Source organism: Desmodus rotundus, chromosome 3 (assembly GCF_022682495.2).
Source record: "Desmodus rotundus isolate HL8 chromosome 3, HLdesRot8A.1, whole genome shotgun sequence".
Lineage (NCBI taxonomy): Eukaryota > Metazoa > Chordata > Mammalia > Chiroptera > Phyllostomidae > Desmodus > Desmodus rotundus.
The window spans coordinates 161,396,231-161,416,668 of record NC_071389.1 but is presented as its reverse complement, the minus strand read 5'-3'; the positions used below and the strand labels follow the sequence as shown (position 1 = coordinate 161,416,668).

Below are 20,438 nucleotides of genomic sequence, written 5' to 3'. Positions count from 1 at the left end.
TCCTGCTGGTGTTTCAACATATTAACAGCATCTCCATTTCTTCTATTTACCATGAGGAAAACCATATGAGTCAGAGAAAGGGCAGGCAAAAAAGTCATTTTTTCACATTATCAAGGATATTCTGGGGGACCTAAAAATCATTGTTGCTGACACTATATAAACCATGGAGATTAATCTCCAGAAATTACCACAAAACCTTAAATTCACATCCGATTCAGAAAGCACGCCAAAAGGACCTTCTTTTGATGTAAACCACGAGTCATGCCACATGGGGTGAACTAGCAACAGTTCTCTCACCTCCTCAGAAAGCACTAGCTCCCATCATTCAAAGGTCACTGAGGTCTCCTCTCCCTGACTTAAACTTCACATACAAAGAACACATTTACCCATCGGTAAGTTAGAAGAAAACCACTATTATGATTCCTTTCTATATTTTGAAAAGAGATGTGCAGAAAAGAAAGGTATTATAACACTTCTGTGTCTGCAGAGGATGCCACAAATTCTGGACTGATGGGTATGAGACAAAGAAGCCGGGTGAACTGTGGAACATCCCTGCTGTCCACGGATGCCCTGGAATTTCTCAACTGCAGTGCAGTCGCAGAAGGAAAGTTAACCTGGACACAGTTCTTCCCATGGGCTCGAGCCATATGTGCTATCTCATTCACTCACCAATCACCGTAAGAGAGCAGGAAATATTATTCCTGATTTTCAGAAACCCAGGCTCCAAGAAGTTAAGGAGCTTATGGAATATACACCACTAAGTTTGGTGGATTTGGATTCAAATTCAGAGCCAATAGCAAAGGTTGTATTAATATTTGATGTACCATGTTTCTACCCAGAAAACAACTCCATATAAAGAAACCTTTAAAAATATAACAGGTCATAGGGCTGCTACACAATCTGGAGATAAAGAACACAGTCAGTGAAAACCAAGACCATCCTTCTTCAAGGATATGCTTTGGAAATAAAAGTGTGGTCTTAACATGTAAGAAGCTAAACATCTAGGACAATCATTGGCACGCACTAAGTATTTAATAAATCTTCCAAACGTGTAAATATAATACATTTTTCTTTTTAGACAAAAAATGACCTTCTACAGTCTGATAACTTCATCTAAGAAAGATTTAAAGTATTTCAAATGTTTTAGCTTCTACTTTTACTTGGAATTCCATTTTTCCTCATTCACATGTACATTAAAGTCCATCTCCCTCACTTTATATGTCATTAGCATGGGGGTAGTTAACGGGCATGACTGAAGTCCCACAGTAGAGACAGATCTTGGAACTAATTCTCTTGATTCCTGGGTCAATTTTCTTCCCAGCACATTAAACTCATCTTTCAAAAGAGTGAACCATGAACCTTAACATTTTCTTCTCTATTCAGTGATTTTCATTCAATGAACACAAATGACTAGAGTGTACTCATCCTGAAACATTCCAATGAGATAAGCATATTATCTTTGAACTGCTTTTTGGATTACGTTCAGAGCCATATTGAGGAGGCAGAGAGAGGAGAACACTCACATTAGTGAGCTGGTGCGTTAGTCCATTTTTCCTGCCAGCTGAGAATCTCAGATAGAGTAAAACCTCACCTCTGGCTCAGATTTACATTATGAGGGGGCATAAATCCTCATTATTTTCTTCTTACTTCCTGTTACCTTTATTTTTCTCTACATTTCCCACCATTTGGCCATGTTTCCTGATTGCATGGTAATTTTTTATACTAGGAGAACTTGTTGGAAGAGCTCTCTATAAGAATGGAACAGATTAAAAAATACTGCACTTATGAAATTAAGTTAATTAAATATGATTAACAAACATAAATGATTCATCCAACCAGCAGGCTGGTTTGTCCAGGAACTCTAGATCGGGGTATAAGGCAAAGGCCTTAACTGGGTGCCAGGAGATGAAACAATTTGAATCGTGAGATGGATGCAATTTTATTAGCACACAAGCAGTCGTTTTAGATTTTTTTTCCTTAGATAGTATTAAATTCCACTAGCTTTTATTTCTCACCTTATATCACTCCAAACAAGCTCTAAACAGTCAGCTCTGGGCATTTCAAGTGTTCTGCAACTAAAGGGTGTGTATGTGGTCTGGAGTCAGAAAATCAGGGCTCCATCCTTGCTCTAAAACTGAATTGTGCAACAGCGAATAGGTTATTTCACTCTGGAAGTCTCAGCTTCCTCACCTAAGCGGGGGTCTCCAGCCCCTGGGCCAGAGACATGTACTGGACCACACAGCAGGAGGTAAGCTTAAACGTAATGCACTTGAATTCAATCATCCTGAAACCATTTCCCACCCCCCAAGAGGAACCCCCTTCCCGCCCCGGGGCCTTGGAAAAATCATCCTCCATGAAACCTGTCCCTGGTGCCAAAAAGGTTGGGCACCGCTGACCTAGGGGATAAATATAACTGCTCTACCTACTTGACAGGATATTTATGAAGATCAATAGAAATCATGTCACTGAAATTATTTTATGGTGCTATATATGTAAATTTATCCTATTTTTTCCTTTTCTGTTAATATTTATTGAGTTAATATATGCTAAAGTAGTACCTGGTACTGAATTCCCAATAAATTATAGCTATTAACATTATTATTACAGGGGCACATTATCCAAAGGTCTTTATTATCTCTTGTAAATAGGACAGAAGAGGTCATCTCCAGAGAATTAAGGTAAAGCGGTTACAGAAGTAAGAATGATCTGCCGAACTGGTATAATTTCCTATTTCTCACCCTACTTTAGGTTAGGAAGAAAGAGAAAAGTAAGCAGAGATGAATATGGAAGCGTTAATCTCAAAGAGCAGATTAAAGGTAGAAGACTTGTATAAAGTATCCCAAAGCAGTTTATTCCCCCACAATCTTTTTTATTCCTTCTCCTGTTTACTGCTGGTTTCTGGTAACCTTAAAATGAGTCACTTAACCACTTGGTCTTCCCAGGTAAAATTCTGATACCTTTGACCTGTCCAAGATGGATTGATTGATTATATGTTTATCAGAATATATCAAAATACAACTATGAGGTTCTTCAAAAGAAGCAAAATGCTAACCAACAGAGATAGAACCAGACGTTTTTCCTTTCTTTCTCTACCTCCCTACATAATCCCTCTCTCTCTCTCTCTCTCTCTCTTGCACACACACACACACACACATTTGTTGTGGTAATATTGTGGGAAGGGTCCATTGATTAGTAATTTTAGATAAACATTTTAGACAAAGTAGAAAATTATTAACATTATAACTAGAGTTCATAATAGATCACAAAAAAGAATTTCTTACAGGAGTTTTCTTCACCTTAATGATCATCATCATTCCTCTCTCATTTTACGTGAAAATATTTCATTGGTCTGTGATACACAATGCTACAATATTGACACTTTTCTATCAGGGAAGCTAGTGCTCCACTTGCTCTGTTCTTTCTCTCCTGTGAAGAGAGAACAATCTGTTCATTGCACGTTTGAAATTAGTGATTAGTTATATTAGGAAATTGCCTCCTCTAAAAGTTAAATGCAGTTGTCTGAAGTATGTGATGGTTTTAAGAACTTAAAAGTCCTCTGTTCAGTAGGATAAAGGATGATAAGGTATAGGTTAGGATATAAACATGAGTTATCACATAAATAAAACTTAAAAACATGTACTTATACATGATATATGTTTTTTCATGGTACAAGATGAGAAAATTAAATATTCCAAGAAGAAAATCTATTTGCTTGACTGAGATAAGACATTCAATAGGTCAGGAAAAAAAAAATATAGATCCTATGGGGGTGAAGGGAGAAATTAAACATGAAAAGATTATATAAGGCAACTGTGAGGATGACTTTTTTCAAAACTTTTCTAGATGATCTTTCTATGAACTTTTCTTAGTGAGAAACAGAATTCAAAATTCCTCATATTTCAGGTTCACACAAACCTTGGGGTGAAAGATGGATTTTATAAAGACATTTCAACCTTTAAGATTATTAGCTTTGGGCTGTGAATATGGAAGAGCACTGCCTACTTTACTTTCCACTTAAAATTGAAGGAAGAAGCTGGGAAGAGTAGAAGTAATGAAATATACATTATGAAATAGCAATAAAAACAAAACTCTGAATTAATAAAACATTTTTAAAGTAAGAAATTATATAGTTAGTATGGTCTACTAAAACCAATAAAAAGTAAACTATTGGAAGATGGCGGCAACATAGGTGGGAGCGGAGTCCACTTCCCCTCAACGCCAGGGAAATACCTAGCTGATCTGAGGAGCAGAGCGAACAGCCAACAGTATTCCAGCATATACGAAGATCAGAGACCAAAGATAGAGGACACTGAAAGATCTGACGGTGAGACAACAAAACCTGGAGTGCTGAAAAGACTAGAGTTAGACCGTGTTAAACACATAAACGTCAGCTCAAGACCAGTGAGCACAGGAGAGTAAGGAGACAGCACCACCGAATCCCATTGGCATTCTACCATAGAAGTTCATATCATAAATCCAGGGAGTCAGAACAAAGCAATTTAAGACGCAGAGGCCAACAAGAAGAGCCTCACAAACAATGGGAAGACAAAGAAACAATTCCCAAATGAAAGGAAAGGAGGAAGTCTCAGAAAGAATACTAACCGAAAAAGAGGCAAGTCAACTATCAGATACTGAGTTCAAAGCAATGGTCATCAGGAAACTCACTGAGCTCTCTGAGCTCAAAGAGAACTACCAGAAACTACAAGGAAACTACAATGAACTCACTGCAAACTATATCAACATGAAAAAGGAAATAGAAAATATCAACAAGAGCCAAGAGGAAATGAAGAATACAATTTCTGAATTGAAGAACACAGTAGAAGGAATTAAAAGCAGACTTGACGAAGCAGAGGATCGGATCAGCGAGCTGGAGGATAAAGTAGAAAAAAACACCCAGAAGGAGCAAGAAAAGGAAAAGAGGCTCAGAAAGAATGAAGAGGCAATAAGGGAAATGCAGGACAACATGAAACGTAACAATATCCGTATAATAGGAATACCAGAAGGAGAAGAAGAAGAGCAAGGGATAGAAAACCTGTTTGAAAAAGTAATGATGGAAAATTTCCCTAATCTGAGAAGAGAAAAAGTCACCCAAATCCAGGAATCACAGAGAGTCCCAAACAAGAGGAACCCAAAGAGACCCACTGCAAGACACATCATAATTAAAATGGCAAATTTCCAAGACAAAGAGAGGATCTTAAAGGCAGCAAGGGAGAAAAAGGAAGTAACATACAAGGGAGCCCCAATAAGGTTAGCAACTGACTTCTCAATGGAAACGCTCCAAGCCAGAAGAGAATGGCAAAAAATATTCCAAGTACTGAGAACCAGAGGCCTGCAACCAAGACTACTTTACCCAGCAAGGCTCTTAATCAAGATAGAAGACCAAATAAAGAGTTTCCCAGACAAAAGAAGTCTAAAAGAATACAGCTCCACCAAACCAGCTCTGCAAGAGATGCTAAAGGGACTGCTTTAAGGAAAGGAAGGAAAAGAGAAAGACAGAGGAACACAGGTAGGAAATAATGGCAATGAATAACTACCTATCGATAATAACCTTAAACGTAAATGGATTAAATGCTCCAATCAAAAGACATAGAACAGCTGAATGGATAAGAAAACATGACCCACACATATGCTGCCTACAAGAAACCCATCTCAGGACAAAAGACTTACACAGACTGAAAGTGAAGGGCTGGAAACAAATCTTCCAAGCAAACGGACAGGAAAAAAAAGCAGGGGTAGCAATACTCATATCTGACAAAATAGACTTCCAAAGAAGGGCCATAAAGAGAGACCCAGAAGGTCACTTCATAATACTCAAAGGAAGAATCCACCAAGAAGACATAAACATTGTAAATATATATGCACCCAACATAGGAGCACCCAAATACATAAAGAAAATCTTGGAGGATTTCAAGAAAGATATTGACAGCAACACAATTATAGTAGGGGATTTTAACACCCCACTATCAAAAATGGACAGGTCTTCCAAACAAAAGATCAACAAAGATATTGTGTCACTTAACAATACCTTAGAGGAAATGGACTTAACTGATATATACAGAGCTTTTCATCCCAAAGAAGCAAAATACACGTTCTTTTCAAGTGTCCATGGAACTTTTTCAAAGATAGACCACATGATAGGACACAAAGCAAGCCTCAACAAATTCAAGAAAATTGAAATCATATCAAGCATCTTCTCTGACCACAAGGGTCTGAAACTAGAAACCAACGCCAAGGGTAAAAACCCAAAACACTCAAAAGCATGGAGACTGAATAGCATGCTATTAAACAATGAATGGGTCAAGAATGAGATTAGGGAAGAAATCAAAAACTTCCTGGAAACAAATGAAAACGAACTCACAACAACCCAAAACCTATGGGACACAGCAAAGGCAGTCCTGAGAGGGAAGTTCATAGCAATACAGGCCTACCTTAAGAAGTTAGAAACAGTTCAAACAAACAACCTAACCCTACGCCTACAAGAACTGGAGGAACAACAACAAAGACAGCCCAGAGCAAGCAGAAGGAAGGAAATAACCAAGATCAGAGCAGAACTAAATGACATAGAGACTAAAAGCACAATTGTAAGGATCAATGAATCCAGGAGCTGGTTCTTTGAAAAGATAAACAAAATCGACAAGCCTTTAAGTAGGCTCATCAAGAAAAAAAGAGAGAGGATCCAAATAAACAGAATTAGAAATGAAAGTGGAGAGATTACAACTGATACCACAGAAATACAAAGGATCGTAAGAAATTACTATGAAGACCTGTATGCTAAGAAATTTAAAAACCTAGATGAAATGGACACATTTCTAGAAAAATATAATCTTCCAAAACTGAATGAAGAAGAAGCAGAAAACCTGAACAAACCAATATCAGCAAAGGAAATTGAAGCTGTCATCAAGAAACTCCCATCACACAAAAGCCCTGGACCAGATGGTTTCACAGGAGATTTCTACAAAGCATTTAAGGAAGAACTAACCCCTATCCTTCACAGACTATTCGAAAAAATCCAAACTGATGGAAGACTCCCAAACTCTTTTTATGAAGCCAACATCATCCTAATCCCAAAACCAGATAAAGACACAACGAAGAAAGAAAACTTCAGGCCAATATCGCTGATGAACATAGACGCTAAAATTCTCAACAAAATATTAGCAAACCGCATCCAGCAATATATTAAAAAGATCATCCACCATGACCAAGTGGGATTCATCCCAGGGATGCAAGGATGGTACAATATTCGCAAATCAATAAACATAATACATCACATCAACAACAGCAAAGACAAAAATCACATGATCATATCAATAGATGCGGAAAAAGCATTTGATAAGATACAGCACCCATTTCTGATAAAAACACTCAGCAAAGTGGGAATAAAGGGAGCAGTCCTCAACATAATTAAGGCCATATATGAGAGACCTACAGCCAACATCACACTCAATGGACAAAAACTTAGAGCTTTCCCACTAAGATCAGGAACTAGACAAGGATGCCCTCTCTCACCACTCCTATTCAACATAGTATTGGAAGTCCTAGCCACAGCAATCAGACAAGAAAAAGCAATAAAAGGCATCCAAATTGGAAAGGAGGAAATGAAACTGTCACTGTTTGCAGACGACATGATAGTGTACATGGAAAACCCTATAGACTCCACTCAAAAACTACTCGACTTAATAAATGAATTTGGCAAAACAGCTGGATACAGAGTCAATACCCAGAAATCAAAGGCATTCCTGTACACCAGCAACGAAACTGCAGAAACAGAAATCAGGAAAAAAATCCCATTCGATATAGCAACAAGAAAAATAAAGTACCTAGGAATAAACCTAACCAAGGAGGTAAAAGACCTGTACTCAGAAAACTACACAACACTGAAGAAAGAAATTAAGGAAGATACAAACAAATGGAAGCATGTACCATGTTCATGGATTGGAAGAATCAACATTATCAAAATGGCCATACTACCCAAAGCAATTTATAGATTCAATGCAATCCCTATTAGAGTACCCATGACATATTTCACAGATATAGAACAAATATTGCAGAAATTCATATGGAACCATAAACGACCTCGAATAGCTGCAGCAATTTTGAGAAAGAAAAACAAAGCAGGAGGGATCACAATACCTGATATCAAACTGTATTACAAGGCCACTGTAATCAAAACAGCCTGGTATTGGCATAAAAACAGGCACATAGACCAATGGAACAGAATAGAGAGCCCAGAAATAAACTCAAGTCTATACGATCAATTAATATTTGACAAAGGAGGCAGGAGCATAAAATGGAGCAAAAACAGCCTCTTCAACAGATGGTGTTGGGAGATCTGGACAGCTACGTGCAAAAAAATGAAACTCGATCACCAACTTACGCCATACACGAAAATAAACTCAAGATGGATAAAAGACTTAAATATAAGCCGTAACACCATAAAAGTCCTTGAGGAAAACATTGGCAGGAAAATCTCAGACATTCCACGCAGCAACATCCTCACAGACACATCCCCTAAAGCAAGGGACATAAAGGAAAGAATAAACAAATGGGACCTCATCAAAATAAAAAGCTTCTGCATGGCTAAAGAAAACAGCACCAAATTACAAAGAGTACCAACAGTATGGGAAAACATATTTGCCAACGATACCTCAGACAAGGGCCTGATCTCCAAAATATATAAAGAACTCACTCGACTCCACTCCAGGAAGACAAACAACCCAATTAAAAAATGGGCAAAGGACTTGAACAGACACTTCTCCAAGGAAGACATACAGAGGGCCCAGAGACATATGAAAAGATGCTCAGCATCACTAGCCATCAGAGAGATGCAAATTAAAACCACAATGAGGTATCATCTCACACCAGTCAGAATGGCCAACATAAACAAATCCACAAACAAATGTTGGAGAGGATGTGGAGAAAAGGGAACCCTTGTGCACTGTTGGTGGGAATGCAGACTGGTGAGGCCACTGTGGAAAACAATATGGAATTTCCTCAGAAAACTAAAAATGGAACTGCCCTTTGACCCAGTAATTCCGCTGCTGGGATTATACCCTAAGAACACTGAAACACCAATCCAAAAGAATCTGTGCACCCCAATGTTCATAGCAGCACAATTTACAATAGCCAAGTACTGGAAGCAACTGAAGTGCCCATCAGCAAACGAGTGGATCCAAAAACTATGGTATATTTACACAATGGAATTCTACGCAGCAGAGAGAAAGAAGGAGCTTATACCCTTTGCAACAGCATGGATGAAACTGGAGAGCATTATGCTAAGTGAAATAAGCCAGGAAGTGAGGGACAAGTACCATATGATCTCACCTTTAACTGGAACATAAGCAATAGAAGAAAAAAGCAAACAAAATATAACCAGAGACATTGAAGTTAAGAACAATCTAACAATAGCCAGGGCGGGGGTGGGGGGTGGGGGCGGGGATAGTGGGAAGAGGGTATTACAGGAACTACTATAAAGGACACATGGACAAAACCAAGGGGGAGGGTGGAGAGGGGGGAGGGAGGTGGGTTCACCTGGGGTCGGGTAGAGGGATGGGGAGAAAAGGCATACAACTGTAATTGCATAACAATAATATATATATATATATATATATATATATATATATAATGCATTAATCAAAAAAAAAAAAAAAAAAAAAAAAGTAAACTATTAGGCTCCAATGAAGAGATTATTCTAAATTCAAAGAAACAAAATTTAGGGTGGTAGTTACTGACTCCTAAGAACAATGGAAAAAGATGTGTACACATACACGAGCACACACATGGAGACAGACTAGAGAAAGCAGAAGACACGTTATATGAGAGCCCTAGTTTAGTTATTTTCCACCCAGATAATGACATCAGTGCAGTCTGTTATAGTGAAATTAAACTATACTTCGTATGACGGGTTTAAAATGTAAATTCTAAAATTGTATACTACGAATAAGCAGTTATTTAGCAGAGGTATCATATCATTTAAGTGACTAGCAGTTTTGCATCACATAGAAACAACCTAAACTTAGCTATCATTTACCTTATTTTATTCTTCCTGCATTCTGGGATAAATACACAAATGCAAGAGAAAGCTGTATGATATTGCCTGCATCATGTATAATTTGTGATAAACAAAACACATTAATGACTATCATAAATCTTAAGGAATATCAGTATCCTTATACTCACATCACTTGATCTCACTGTGAAAAGATTGAGGGTTTGGAGAAATGACTGCTTTATTAAAATTTAAAAAGCTTACTATCAACACATTTTAAACTAGGTAATACAAATGGACTACACATCATTTCACCGGCCTCAGCTACTCCCCATCAATGAGAGTTAGCTAATGCAGCTCTGTTTTATAGGAACACACACACAAAATACAACAAAAAATTCTTTTCTATGCTTTTAAAATTGTTAAGTTTAAATGCCTGGAAAAGGGTGGAACAAATGAAAAAGGTTTTCAGAATTAGGACATACTTGAAGTTAGGCTAATAATCTAGATATTTACATAGCTGTGACTGCACCGCATTATTTGAAAGTGTGGTGGGGGCCTTGTTGCAATTCTGCACCCTCAGCCCCGAGGACGGTGGGCACATCTCTGAACAGTCATGGTGTGCCACGTCCAGCAAACAAACATGCTGGGCACATACCAGCAGACAGGCTTTAACAGAGCTAATAAATGAGGAAAAATGAAAGATGTCACAGAGACAAAGGAGAGGACCAAACAGTAAAGATTCCGTCCAAAAGTTGTAGTCTAACAAGGATCCTTCCTGATTAATGTCACATTCAACAAAGGTGTGGATGTATTTAAAATGCAGCTTCTTAACAACTTCTGATTTAATCTAATCAGTCATTGGGACCTAATCATTACTTTTAATAATCATTTTAAACAGATTCATTCTTCTCAAAATATCAAAAAATAATTCATCATATCCCAAGTAATTTTAAAAGGAAAATATCAAGAGTCCCAAACACAAATGGTTTACCAGGTAAATTTCAATTTTACAAAGTTTGTAATTGTCTAAGAAATAATTTTAAAAAACAGGTTGGAGAAAAAAGAGTCTAAGACTTAGCAGCTTTTCTCCCTATGACCAATTTCTCAGCAAAATCCGTGACTTTTCTCCAATCCACATTCCATAACCTAGGACCATAAAGGTCTGCTCTGTGGAGAAGTGGAATAGTCCCATATGGCCCTGATCACAATGTGAAAGTATATATTAAATGTGAGTTTATTTAATATATGTTTCCTCCACCAGCCTGTACACTCTGCCGGGCCAAAGCCATGTCTACTTTATTCACTGCTACATATCTAGTACACAATAGGCCACCAAAAATGGGTTTAAAATTGAATAACTGAGACACTGTAGAACCTCCCCCTATTCATCCCCACTTCACCCCAACACACATATAATATGTGGGGGCTACTCTGAAAACCAGAAAACAGGGAACTTCTGCATCTGCTCCACTTGTCTGCTCCCACGCCATCACCGGTCCACTGCACTCTGGTTGTAATGAACATACTTCTATTAAAGTTCTTACCACATTGCATTGTAACTGACTATCCCAAAAGGAAATAAATTAGTTGTTTTGTTTGCCCATTAATCTGACAGTGCTAGGTGATTTCCTTTTCTTTACTTGTAACCAGCATCAAGAAATGGCTTATGAAAATGATATATTCATTAGTTCAGAATATAAGGAAGTACTAGGTGGCATAAAAGAAAAACTGTAGGAAATCAACTAAAGCCAAACATTACAATGAACAAACTTCCTTCTAGTTATAAATGAATAGGATTAAAAAAATTATCAGGTATCTTCCAAAAGGAAAATCCTACACATTTAATAACAACAAATCACCATGAGTCCTATTCTTTTTCCCAGATAAAAATAATACCTTCACAATCTTTTCAGTAAAAAGCCAGAAAGAAATACATACATGACGGTGTTAATGCCTGAGAGCTGTTGGAACATTTGTAGGCCACAACCCACAATTAAAGCTCGGCGAGTGGGGGGATAACTCAGCATTCTGCAGATCACAGGTCCAGCTTTTTTAAAAAAGAAAGAAAAAGAAGGACACATCTATTATTTTAATTTCCCACAGTAATTTGTCCCATTAGGATAAACTTCCCCAAATTTCTGTGAAATCAACAAGTCTAGGAATTTCAAAACAGAACACATATACTTTTACAGAAATCTGGGTACAACGTATTTTTTCACAGACAGAGCATATATATTTGAGTTTAAACTGTAAAACCAACAAGAGAGAATTCAAGTTAAAGCAATTTATGAACACTAGGAAAACCAATATAACTGTAAGAGTCAGAAATTATTCTTCCTTAAATTCCTATAAACTGTATTAACCACTCTTTGTTTTTCCACTTCCTTGGCAATTAATTATTGCTTAAAATCCACTCAGTGTGGGACTACTTACAAAATCACTGACAAATTGCTTTAATCATCCCCCCCAAATGGCATTCATTAAAAACAATTAAACAAGGAACAGAATTCATTCAACTAAAGTTATAAAATTCATTCTAATCTACTCAAGTTAAGAAATTTCATCATGATATCAGACTCTGTTATGGCTATAATGGATATTATTAATAACAGTCACCAAAAATAATAATAGAAATGAAATTATATGTAATATAATTTATAAATATTCATAAACATTATATAAAATATATAATGTAATATTATATATTATATAAATATGTTATATAGAAGAATATAATAATAACAACATATCATTTCTAGATTTTGAATAGCTCCCCAAGTGGCATTCTGTGATCATTTCAAGATATAAACAGGCTTTCGAAATGGGGCAGGTGCCCTGGCGTCTGTCTCAGAATTCCAGATCAAGTCCGGAAAGCTGCAGACATGAGCCACTGAGGCTTTAGTAAGGTGACTGACCTTGCTGATGTCTGCTGTCTGGGCACAATTACTCTAAGTGCCCCTTCTATTCCCCTAAGTGCTTCAATTACACCTTCACCTTAGCCTTAAGTGTCCTTATGAGGCCAGAGTCGACTCCAAGGAACTATGATATTCCTGCTGTTAGAGGGAATGGCCTGAAATCACTGGGATGTTCACTGCTTAATCAGAGGCATTTTTCCTGCAGGCCAACTCTCATTAGTGAACTTCTAAGCCAAGACAAGTAAATTAAAATCCAAGGAAGTTTTACCATGTCAGGAATCTTTTGGAAATCTAATCTTCCATTTCACAGAAATGGAATAGAATATGCTGTTTTCTCAGCAATAAAAGTGAATGTGGGATGCCAAGCCCACATTAATTAGAACTGAGCATTACAGGAATGAGAAAATTCATCTGTACATAGGTGTGATTATAGTCTCATGATGACTTGATTTACTGCAAATGATTCTGTCTCCAAATGGTAAGACAGGACCCATACAGAGAAGCAGTGATAACCCATTTAGAAAGTGGGCTTGAGAGTATTATAAATGTCAAATGGCTTTAGATTCAAGTGAAGCAGTATTAAAACCTAGTATCTAGTATATCAGAAAGGTTATGTGAAATAGGTAGACTTTGAGAGCTTTACTATGACGGTACTAAAATATTATCTGAATCAGTTATATGAAAGATGAGCAGGCTTATCTGTAAATGTAGGTATCTACAAAGGAGCCACACAAAAAGAAATACAGTGTCCTATAAATATCTACCTATTTCCATAAACCAAAAATTCAAATAAAAGATTATCATTCACCTTATGTACCATGGAAAACGTATAAAACAATTGACAACAAAACAAAAGCAAGCAGAACCCCTTCTCAGCTTTAATTGGCCTCCACAGATGAGAAATGGGCCTTCTGCAAGGAATCAATGATAATATTTGAAAAGCTGCATCTACTTTTACTGTTAAACTGTTCCATGATTTGATGGTCAGACTAGGTAATACTGATTTCAGAGGGCAAAATAATTAAAGAGAAAATTATGACAAATTAGGCTTTAAGTTTGACTTGCCAAAATATCAAGAGGTAAACTATCGTATAAGCATCAAATTTATTTTCCAGTTTTTGATACTGTGGGTTTGAACTCTCTTGCTTTGAATTTCCTGTTAAAACAATGCCAGTTCTTTATTAGACTGTATTTTTAAAAAATAGATAAATTTAGTATCAGTAGCTTCACATCTGATTATACATAAACAAAATTAAAGATTTCCCTCTCATTAAAATCATAAGCCTAGCTCTATGAGGCAGTAATACTGAACAAATGCAAACCGTCAACAAGCTTTATATCACAGAAGCTATGAGGTGGAAGAAAAAAAGTCAAATACACTAATTGGCTAAATGTTCATAAATAAAAGCTGAAAATGTCATGCTCTACTCATTACATTTCTTTTGATTTTTGTAATTAAAAACATTCTATGTACACAAATATTTCATACTTAATTAAAAAGTTGTGTCTATGAGACACAGAAATTCCCGCACAATAAAAACTACAACCTTTAAATAACTTAAGTAAATTGGAAATGCAAGACTCAAACTATAACATAAAGCAACAGGTGCAAGAACCCAAAGCGGGTTCATCTTTTCCTTCATTCTGAACACCTCTTATTAAGTAACTTTCACAGTGCTCTTCCAGGTGTGCAGGGGCTCTGGTGGCCCGGATGGCAAGGGCAGTCCCACAAGCGCAGCCATTCCTGTGTGTGAGGGAGGAGCTGAGCCTGCAGAAGCTTCTCCAGGTACGATGAAAAATGCACCAGAACGTACTTTGTATAAGATCATAGCTTTTGATTTCCACTTCCAGCCAAGGTGGAATAAGAGTCACCAAGCAAAAATGAGTGAAACAATAGTTCTTATAACAAAGGACAGGGACTCCTGAGATTCAGGAAATAAATGAGATGAAACCTACAACTTTCCTAGCTTAATGCCTTGAAAAAATGTCCAGGCGGCAACAGAGGGAGGGGAAATCAGATAGACCTCGTTGGTCTCCTTGGGTTGAAAAGATGCTCAGAATCCAGGGGTGCCAAGGTGGCTAGAGTTCACAGGGCAGAGGGCCGAAGAGAGAGATCCAGGGGAGAGACCACTGAAAAACCTAGACCACAAGAAAGCGTATTCATGGAGGTTACCTCAGTAAAGTTATAAATTTAGTCTTAGATTAAACATTGTGTGGGCACCACCTCAAATAGCTTAAAAGCAAAACCCAACTGCTTGCAAATGATTCAGTAGCATCCCAGAACAGATTTGAACAGTAAGATAAAAGTTACAATCTCTGAGTACAACAAAAATGACCAGGCATGCAAAGAGACAGGAAAGTACAACCTGTGACAAAAAGGTGATTAATTCATCAAGAGGCCAAAACAACCCTCAGTGTCCATGCACCTAATCGGAGCTTCAAAACATCGGAAACAAAAACTGACAGAACTGCAAGGGGAAATGTAAAAACCCACAATGTATTTCATCACCCCTTTCTCATAACTAATAGAAAAAGTAGGCTAAAAGTCAGCAAAGATACAGAAGACCTCAACAACACTATCAACAAACTTGACCTAACTGATATTTAGACAACTCTCTACTGACCAAGAGCAGAATACACATTCTTTTCAAGAGTAAATGCGTGGTAAATGTCTTGAAACATTTACCAAGATAGCTTTTATTTTGAGGTCTAAAATCAATCCCAATTAATTTAAAAGGAATTAAGTCATACAAAGGAAAGTTCTCTGACCATAGTAAGATTAACATATAAATCAATAATTGAAAGACAACTGAAAAATTCTCTTCAAGTTGGAAAATAAATAATACTTTTCTATGAGTCAGTAAAACAATGAGAAATCAGAAAGTATTTTGAACTGAAAGAATATGAAAATGCAGCATGTGAAAATTTGTGGAGTGAAGCTAAAGTAGAACAGATGAAAATTATTGTAATAGCAATGACCTTGGCTTCCACCTTACAAAATCAGAAAAGGGGGAACACATGAAATTAAAAAAAAAAACAGCAAAAGATAAAAATAATAATAGGAATCAGAATGAAAATCATTGAAACAGGTAAGAAGGCAGTTGAGAAAATAACAATGACACAAAAGCTGGTTCTTTGAAAACATGAATAAAAATGATAAACTTTGAGCCACTCAAAAAAAAATATATCTTAATCCCTGGAATTTATTAATGTTACCTGAGATAACATAAAGAATTTTGCAGATGTAATTAAGGATTATGATTATCCTGGATTACTCCAATTGGCCCTAAATAGGATCACAGGTATAAGGGGTTACCTATAGGAGGGAAGGGAAATTCAGGACAGAATAGGAGAAAGTAATGTGACTATAAATGCAGAGACTGGACAGATGCAGCAATAAGACAAAGAATGCTGGATACCACTAGAAGCTGGAAAAAGCAACGGACAGATTGTCCCCAGAGCCACCGAGGGGAGTATGGCCTTGTTGACGTCTTGATATCAACTAGGTGAAATAATTTTGAACTTGTGGCCACCAGACCATGAAAATAAATTTCTCTTATTTGAAGCTACCAAATGTGTGGTAATTTGTTACAGCAGCCATGGGAAACTAATGCCCAGATTATTCAGGGAAAAAAAAGAGAGAGAAGACACAAATCACCAATATCATGAATGAGAGAAGTGAAATCATTAGATTCTAGATTTAAAAAAATAATAAGAGTGTTATGAACAACTTTATGGCATTACATTCAAGATCTTAGATGTAATAGGCAAATTCCCTAAAAAACAGGATTTTCCAAAGCTAATTTAAGAAAGAGACTAAATATAGCCCTGTAAACTATTAAAAATACTGAATTTATAGTTAATAATTCTCTCTCAATCTAAACAGTTTGACAGAAAGCAGATCATGGTTGCTCGTGAAAGGAAGAGCCTCAAAGGGGCTCAGAGGAAAGCTTTGAGGGCACGGGTGACTTCACCATCTTGATTGTGGTAAAAGTTTCAGGGTGCGTACATACTTATGTCAAAACATCAAATTATAAATTTTAAATACACGGTGGGTCAAAAGTAGGTTTACGGTTGTTTGTGTGAAAAATATTACAATAATTAGTAAATACTAACACAAGAATAAACTCTGTGTTCCACGTACTCAGAATTGTAAACCTACTTTTGCCCCATCCTGTATGTCCCATTTATTGGAAATACATTATACCTCAATTAGAGGTGCTTAAGAAAACAAAAAAGAAAAAGAAACTTCACATGTCAAGATGTCAAGAGAGCAGAAATGGTCAGAGGGATGATAAGAAGAAAATTCAGACATTCCAAGACCACGACCTTCACCTAAATTGTGGGCACAGAGGGATTACTAATCAGAAGCAACAACACTTGGTTAAACTGGCCCAGTGGAACTGGCTGTGAGGTTACTAGGTGGGGACAGCCGGGATGCAGCACCCTTAGAATTTCTTCAGGGTTTTCTTTGCCCTTATTTTCCTCTTTCTTTTTTTGTTTCATTTATTCATAGATTTCACCATGTACTAAAGAAAACTCAAGGCAGAAAAAGTAGAGCACATTATGACTCATGAATTACAAGATGCAAACTATAGGAGGTGGATTCCCCACTGCTGACAGTCTTCACACACCAAACTCTGCTATAAACAAAGATTCCTCTGTGGGGAACGCAGGGCCCTCGATGAGAGCAAGAGAATCACTGCTCAGCTTCAAGTATTACTCTTCCTGCACCCCAACCTGAGGCCCTACGACTGGGTTATAATCAAGCACTACAAGGATCCAACACCATGGTCGTCTCTGAAGGCAGCCAGAGGAGGCCACTCTCACACCCTGCAGGTCTTCAGGAAGAGAGGCGTGCGAAAGGTCAATGAGCATGTCGAGATTTTTCTGCCCTCCTCCCCGAAGGCAAGAAAACTTGACATCCTGATATCTAGCACTAATCAACACATGTGTTGGATGGTCACTTAATTTTATTTTTTGTCACTCACCAAATACCTGTCGGCTTGGGCTGCTATAACAAAATACCATAAACTGGGTGCTTGAACAACAGACATTTATTTATGGCCGTTCTGGAGGCTGGGAAGTCCATGACCAAGTGCTGGCAGATTTGATTCCTGGTGGGGGCTCTTTCCCTGGTATGTTGATGGCCACCTTCTCACTGTGTGTTCCCACGTGGACAAGTAGAGGGAGAGAGGGAGAGAGGGAGAGAGTGGAGCAGGGGGAGAGCAAGAGAAAGAGAGGAAGAGGGGAGAGGGAGGGAGGGAGGGAGGGAGGGAGGGAGGGGGAGAGAGTAGAGAAGGGGAAGAGGAAGGGAGAGAGGAAAAGGAGAGAGAGACAGAAAGGGAGAGGGAGGGAAGGAAGGAGGAAGAGAAGGAGGGGAAAAGAAATTTGTTTTCTCCCTTTAAGGGCACTAATCCCATCCTGAGGGTTCCACATTCATTAGCCTCATAGAAACTAATTACCTCCCAAAGGCTCCATCTCAAAATACCACGACACTTGGGGATTAGAGAGCTTCAAGTATGATTTTTGGGGGAGACAAAACCATTCAGTCCATAACACCAAGCGTATTAGGCATCTGCTCACATCTCAAAAGATTTTCTAATATTTCAATAGCTCTTCATGCCTTATGAACCATTTTTCATCATCATAAGAGCCTTATGCACTGAGGAAGAGCAGCTGGTGTTAATGAGGAAAAGCAGCACAGAGGGCCAGACAGCTTTCCCAAATCACAAACTAGTAAGTGTGCAGAGCTAGGACTTGAGCTAACTTCTTGGTCATGCCATAAATGTCAGGAAATTTTATATGTATACTTAAATAAGCTGGGTTTTCTCGGCATAAAAGAATCAACAATTACGAACAGTATGAGTAACAAAACACAAAACTGAAGCACTTTGAAGCTACAGGAATAAACATAATCTGTTTTTCCCGACTTCAACCTCTCACTTCTTTTTCTCTTTTTCATGGCCTCATTTGCCACTATCCTCAGCCCCAATTCCAGAGTTACCTATTTCAACACATTCATTTTACTCTACCCCTTTCTCCCTTTCTGTATCCAGGGAGTTGATCGCTGGTTGCAAATAATTAGGAAAGCAGGCAGGGTGTGTGTGAGTCAGGCCTTTTGCTACCGGAGGAGCCTTTGTTCATCTGTAGCTGTCTCCCAGTTATGTTCTGACAACATCCTATTCGAACATTCCTCCTCCTTGGACTTCCATTGTTCTCTCCAGCCTCTCTGACCAAGTAAGTATTTGCTAGCTCACGTATCATACCTGAAGTACTGACTGTGACCCTACTCCACATTAGGAACAGAAAGGAGATGAGGCCCTGCCCTGGAGGAGCTCACACTGTTGGGTGGGGAGAGAGTCACACACAGAAAGAAAACAAGCTACTTGATAGCTACAGTGCTCTCGCAGAGGAACATGTAAAACATTATGAGACTGAGCAGCAGGGAAGCATCCCGAAAGGGTGTGCCAGCTCAAGAACATATGAAACCAAAGCCATGCTTTCTCCTCCCAAACTTGATCTTTACCCGGTGTTACCAAAGTTCATAGAAGGCACTTTTCTGTTCACTCTTTTCCTACTTTCCATATCCAGTAAGTTGCAAATTTTTAATAAAAATTAGTGTATACATGCGTGACTTCTACAAAATGTCAAAACATCTCTCCTGTTTTTGCATCTGCACCTTCTCTGCCTCCCCAGCTTGCCCCTGCCTGGCTGGGCTCACATCTGTCTCCTAAGTGAGGCAGGAGTGGCAAATGGGGCCTGTGCAGACCAGTGATGAAGCTGCAGCTCCACTGCTTAGCTGCTGTGAGGGTTTAGGCTTGTTATTCAACCTTTCTAAGCTTCCATCTCCTCTTCACTATGTGCGGTCATTAATTTTGTGTGTCAACCTGACTGCATTACAGAGTACCCAGATATTTGGTTAAATGTCATTTCTGGGTGTGTCTGTGAGCCTGTTTCTGGATAAGATTAACATTTGAATCAGCAGACTGAGTGAAGAAGGCTGCCCTCTCCGAAGTGGGTGGGCATCATCCCCATTGAGGGTCAAAAGACAAGAGCAAGAGTAGGAAAGGAGTTTTTTCTCTCGGCCTGCCTGTTTGAGCTGGGACATTGGTCTTCTCTGACCTTCACAGGGGGACTTGCACTGCCAGCTCTCCTAGGTCTCCAGGTAGAAGGCCAGTTTATGCCATCTTCTCAGCCTCCATAATCGTGCAAGCCCATTCCTCACGATTGACAGGTGAATGAAGAAATCAATCTCCCTCCCTCCCTGCCTCTCCTATGGATTCCGTTTCTTTGGAGAACCTGACTAATACTAATACATACATATTCTTAACAAAGCACTGTTTATGGCCTCCTCATCTTTAATCTCTACATCTTTAATCTCTATCCGAACAACCCAGCCTCTCCACACTGCTGCCAACCTATCTCCTAAAGCACCGATCATTTACTTCGTTTACCTGCTCAAAACCTTTGATGACAGTCCCACCAGAACCTATTTTAAGAAGGGCGCATTCCTGCTCCAGACAACCTTTCAA

At 38.3% G+C, this 20,438-nt stretch overlaps 1 protein-coding gene across 1 annotated transcript in view; it reads right to left on the bottom strand.

Moving 5' to 3' along the window:
- SLC2A13 (solute carrier family 2 member 13) overlaps positions 1–20,438 on the bottom strand; it is a 280,975-nt gene that overhangs the window by 141,342 nt on the left and 119,195 nt on the right. Inside the window, exon 4 of the mRNA XM_024575883.4 lies at positions 11,927–12,035. Within this exon, the coding sequence (XP_024431651.2) occupies positions 11,927–12,035 (109 nt within the window). The remainder of the gene's footprint in view (positions 1–11,926; positions 12,036–20,438) is intronic.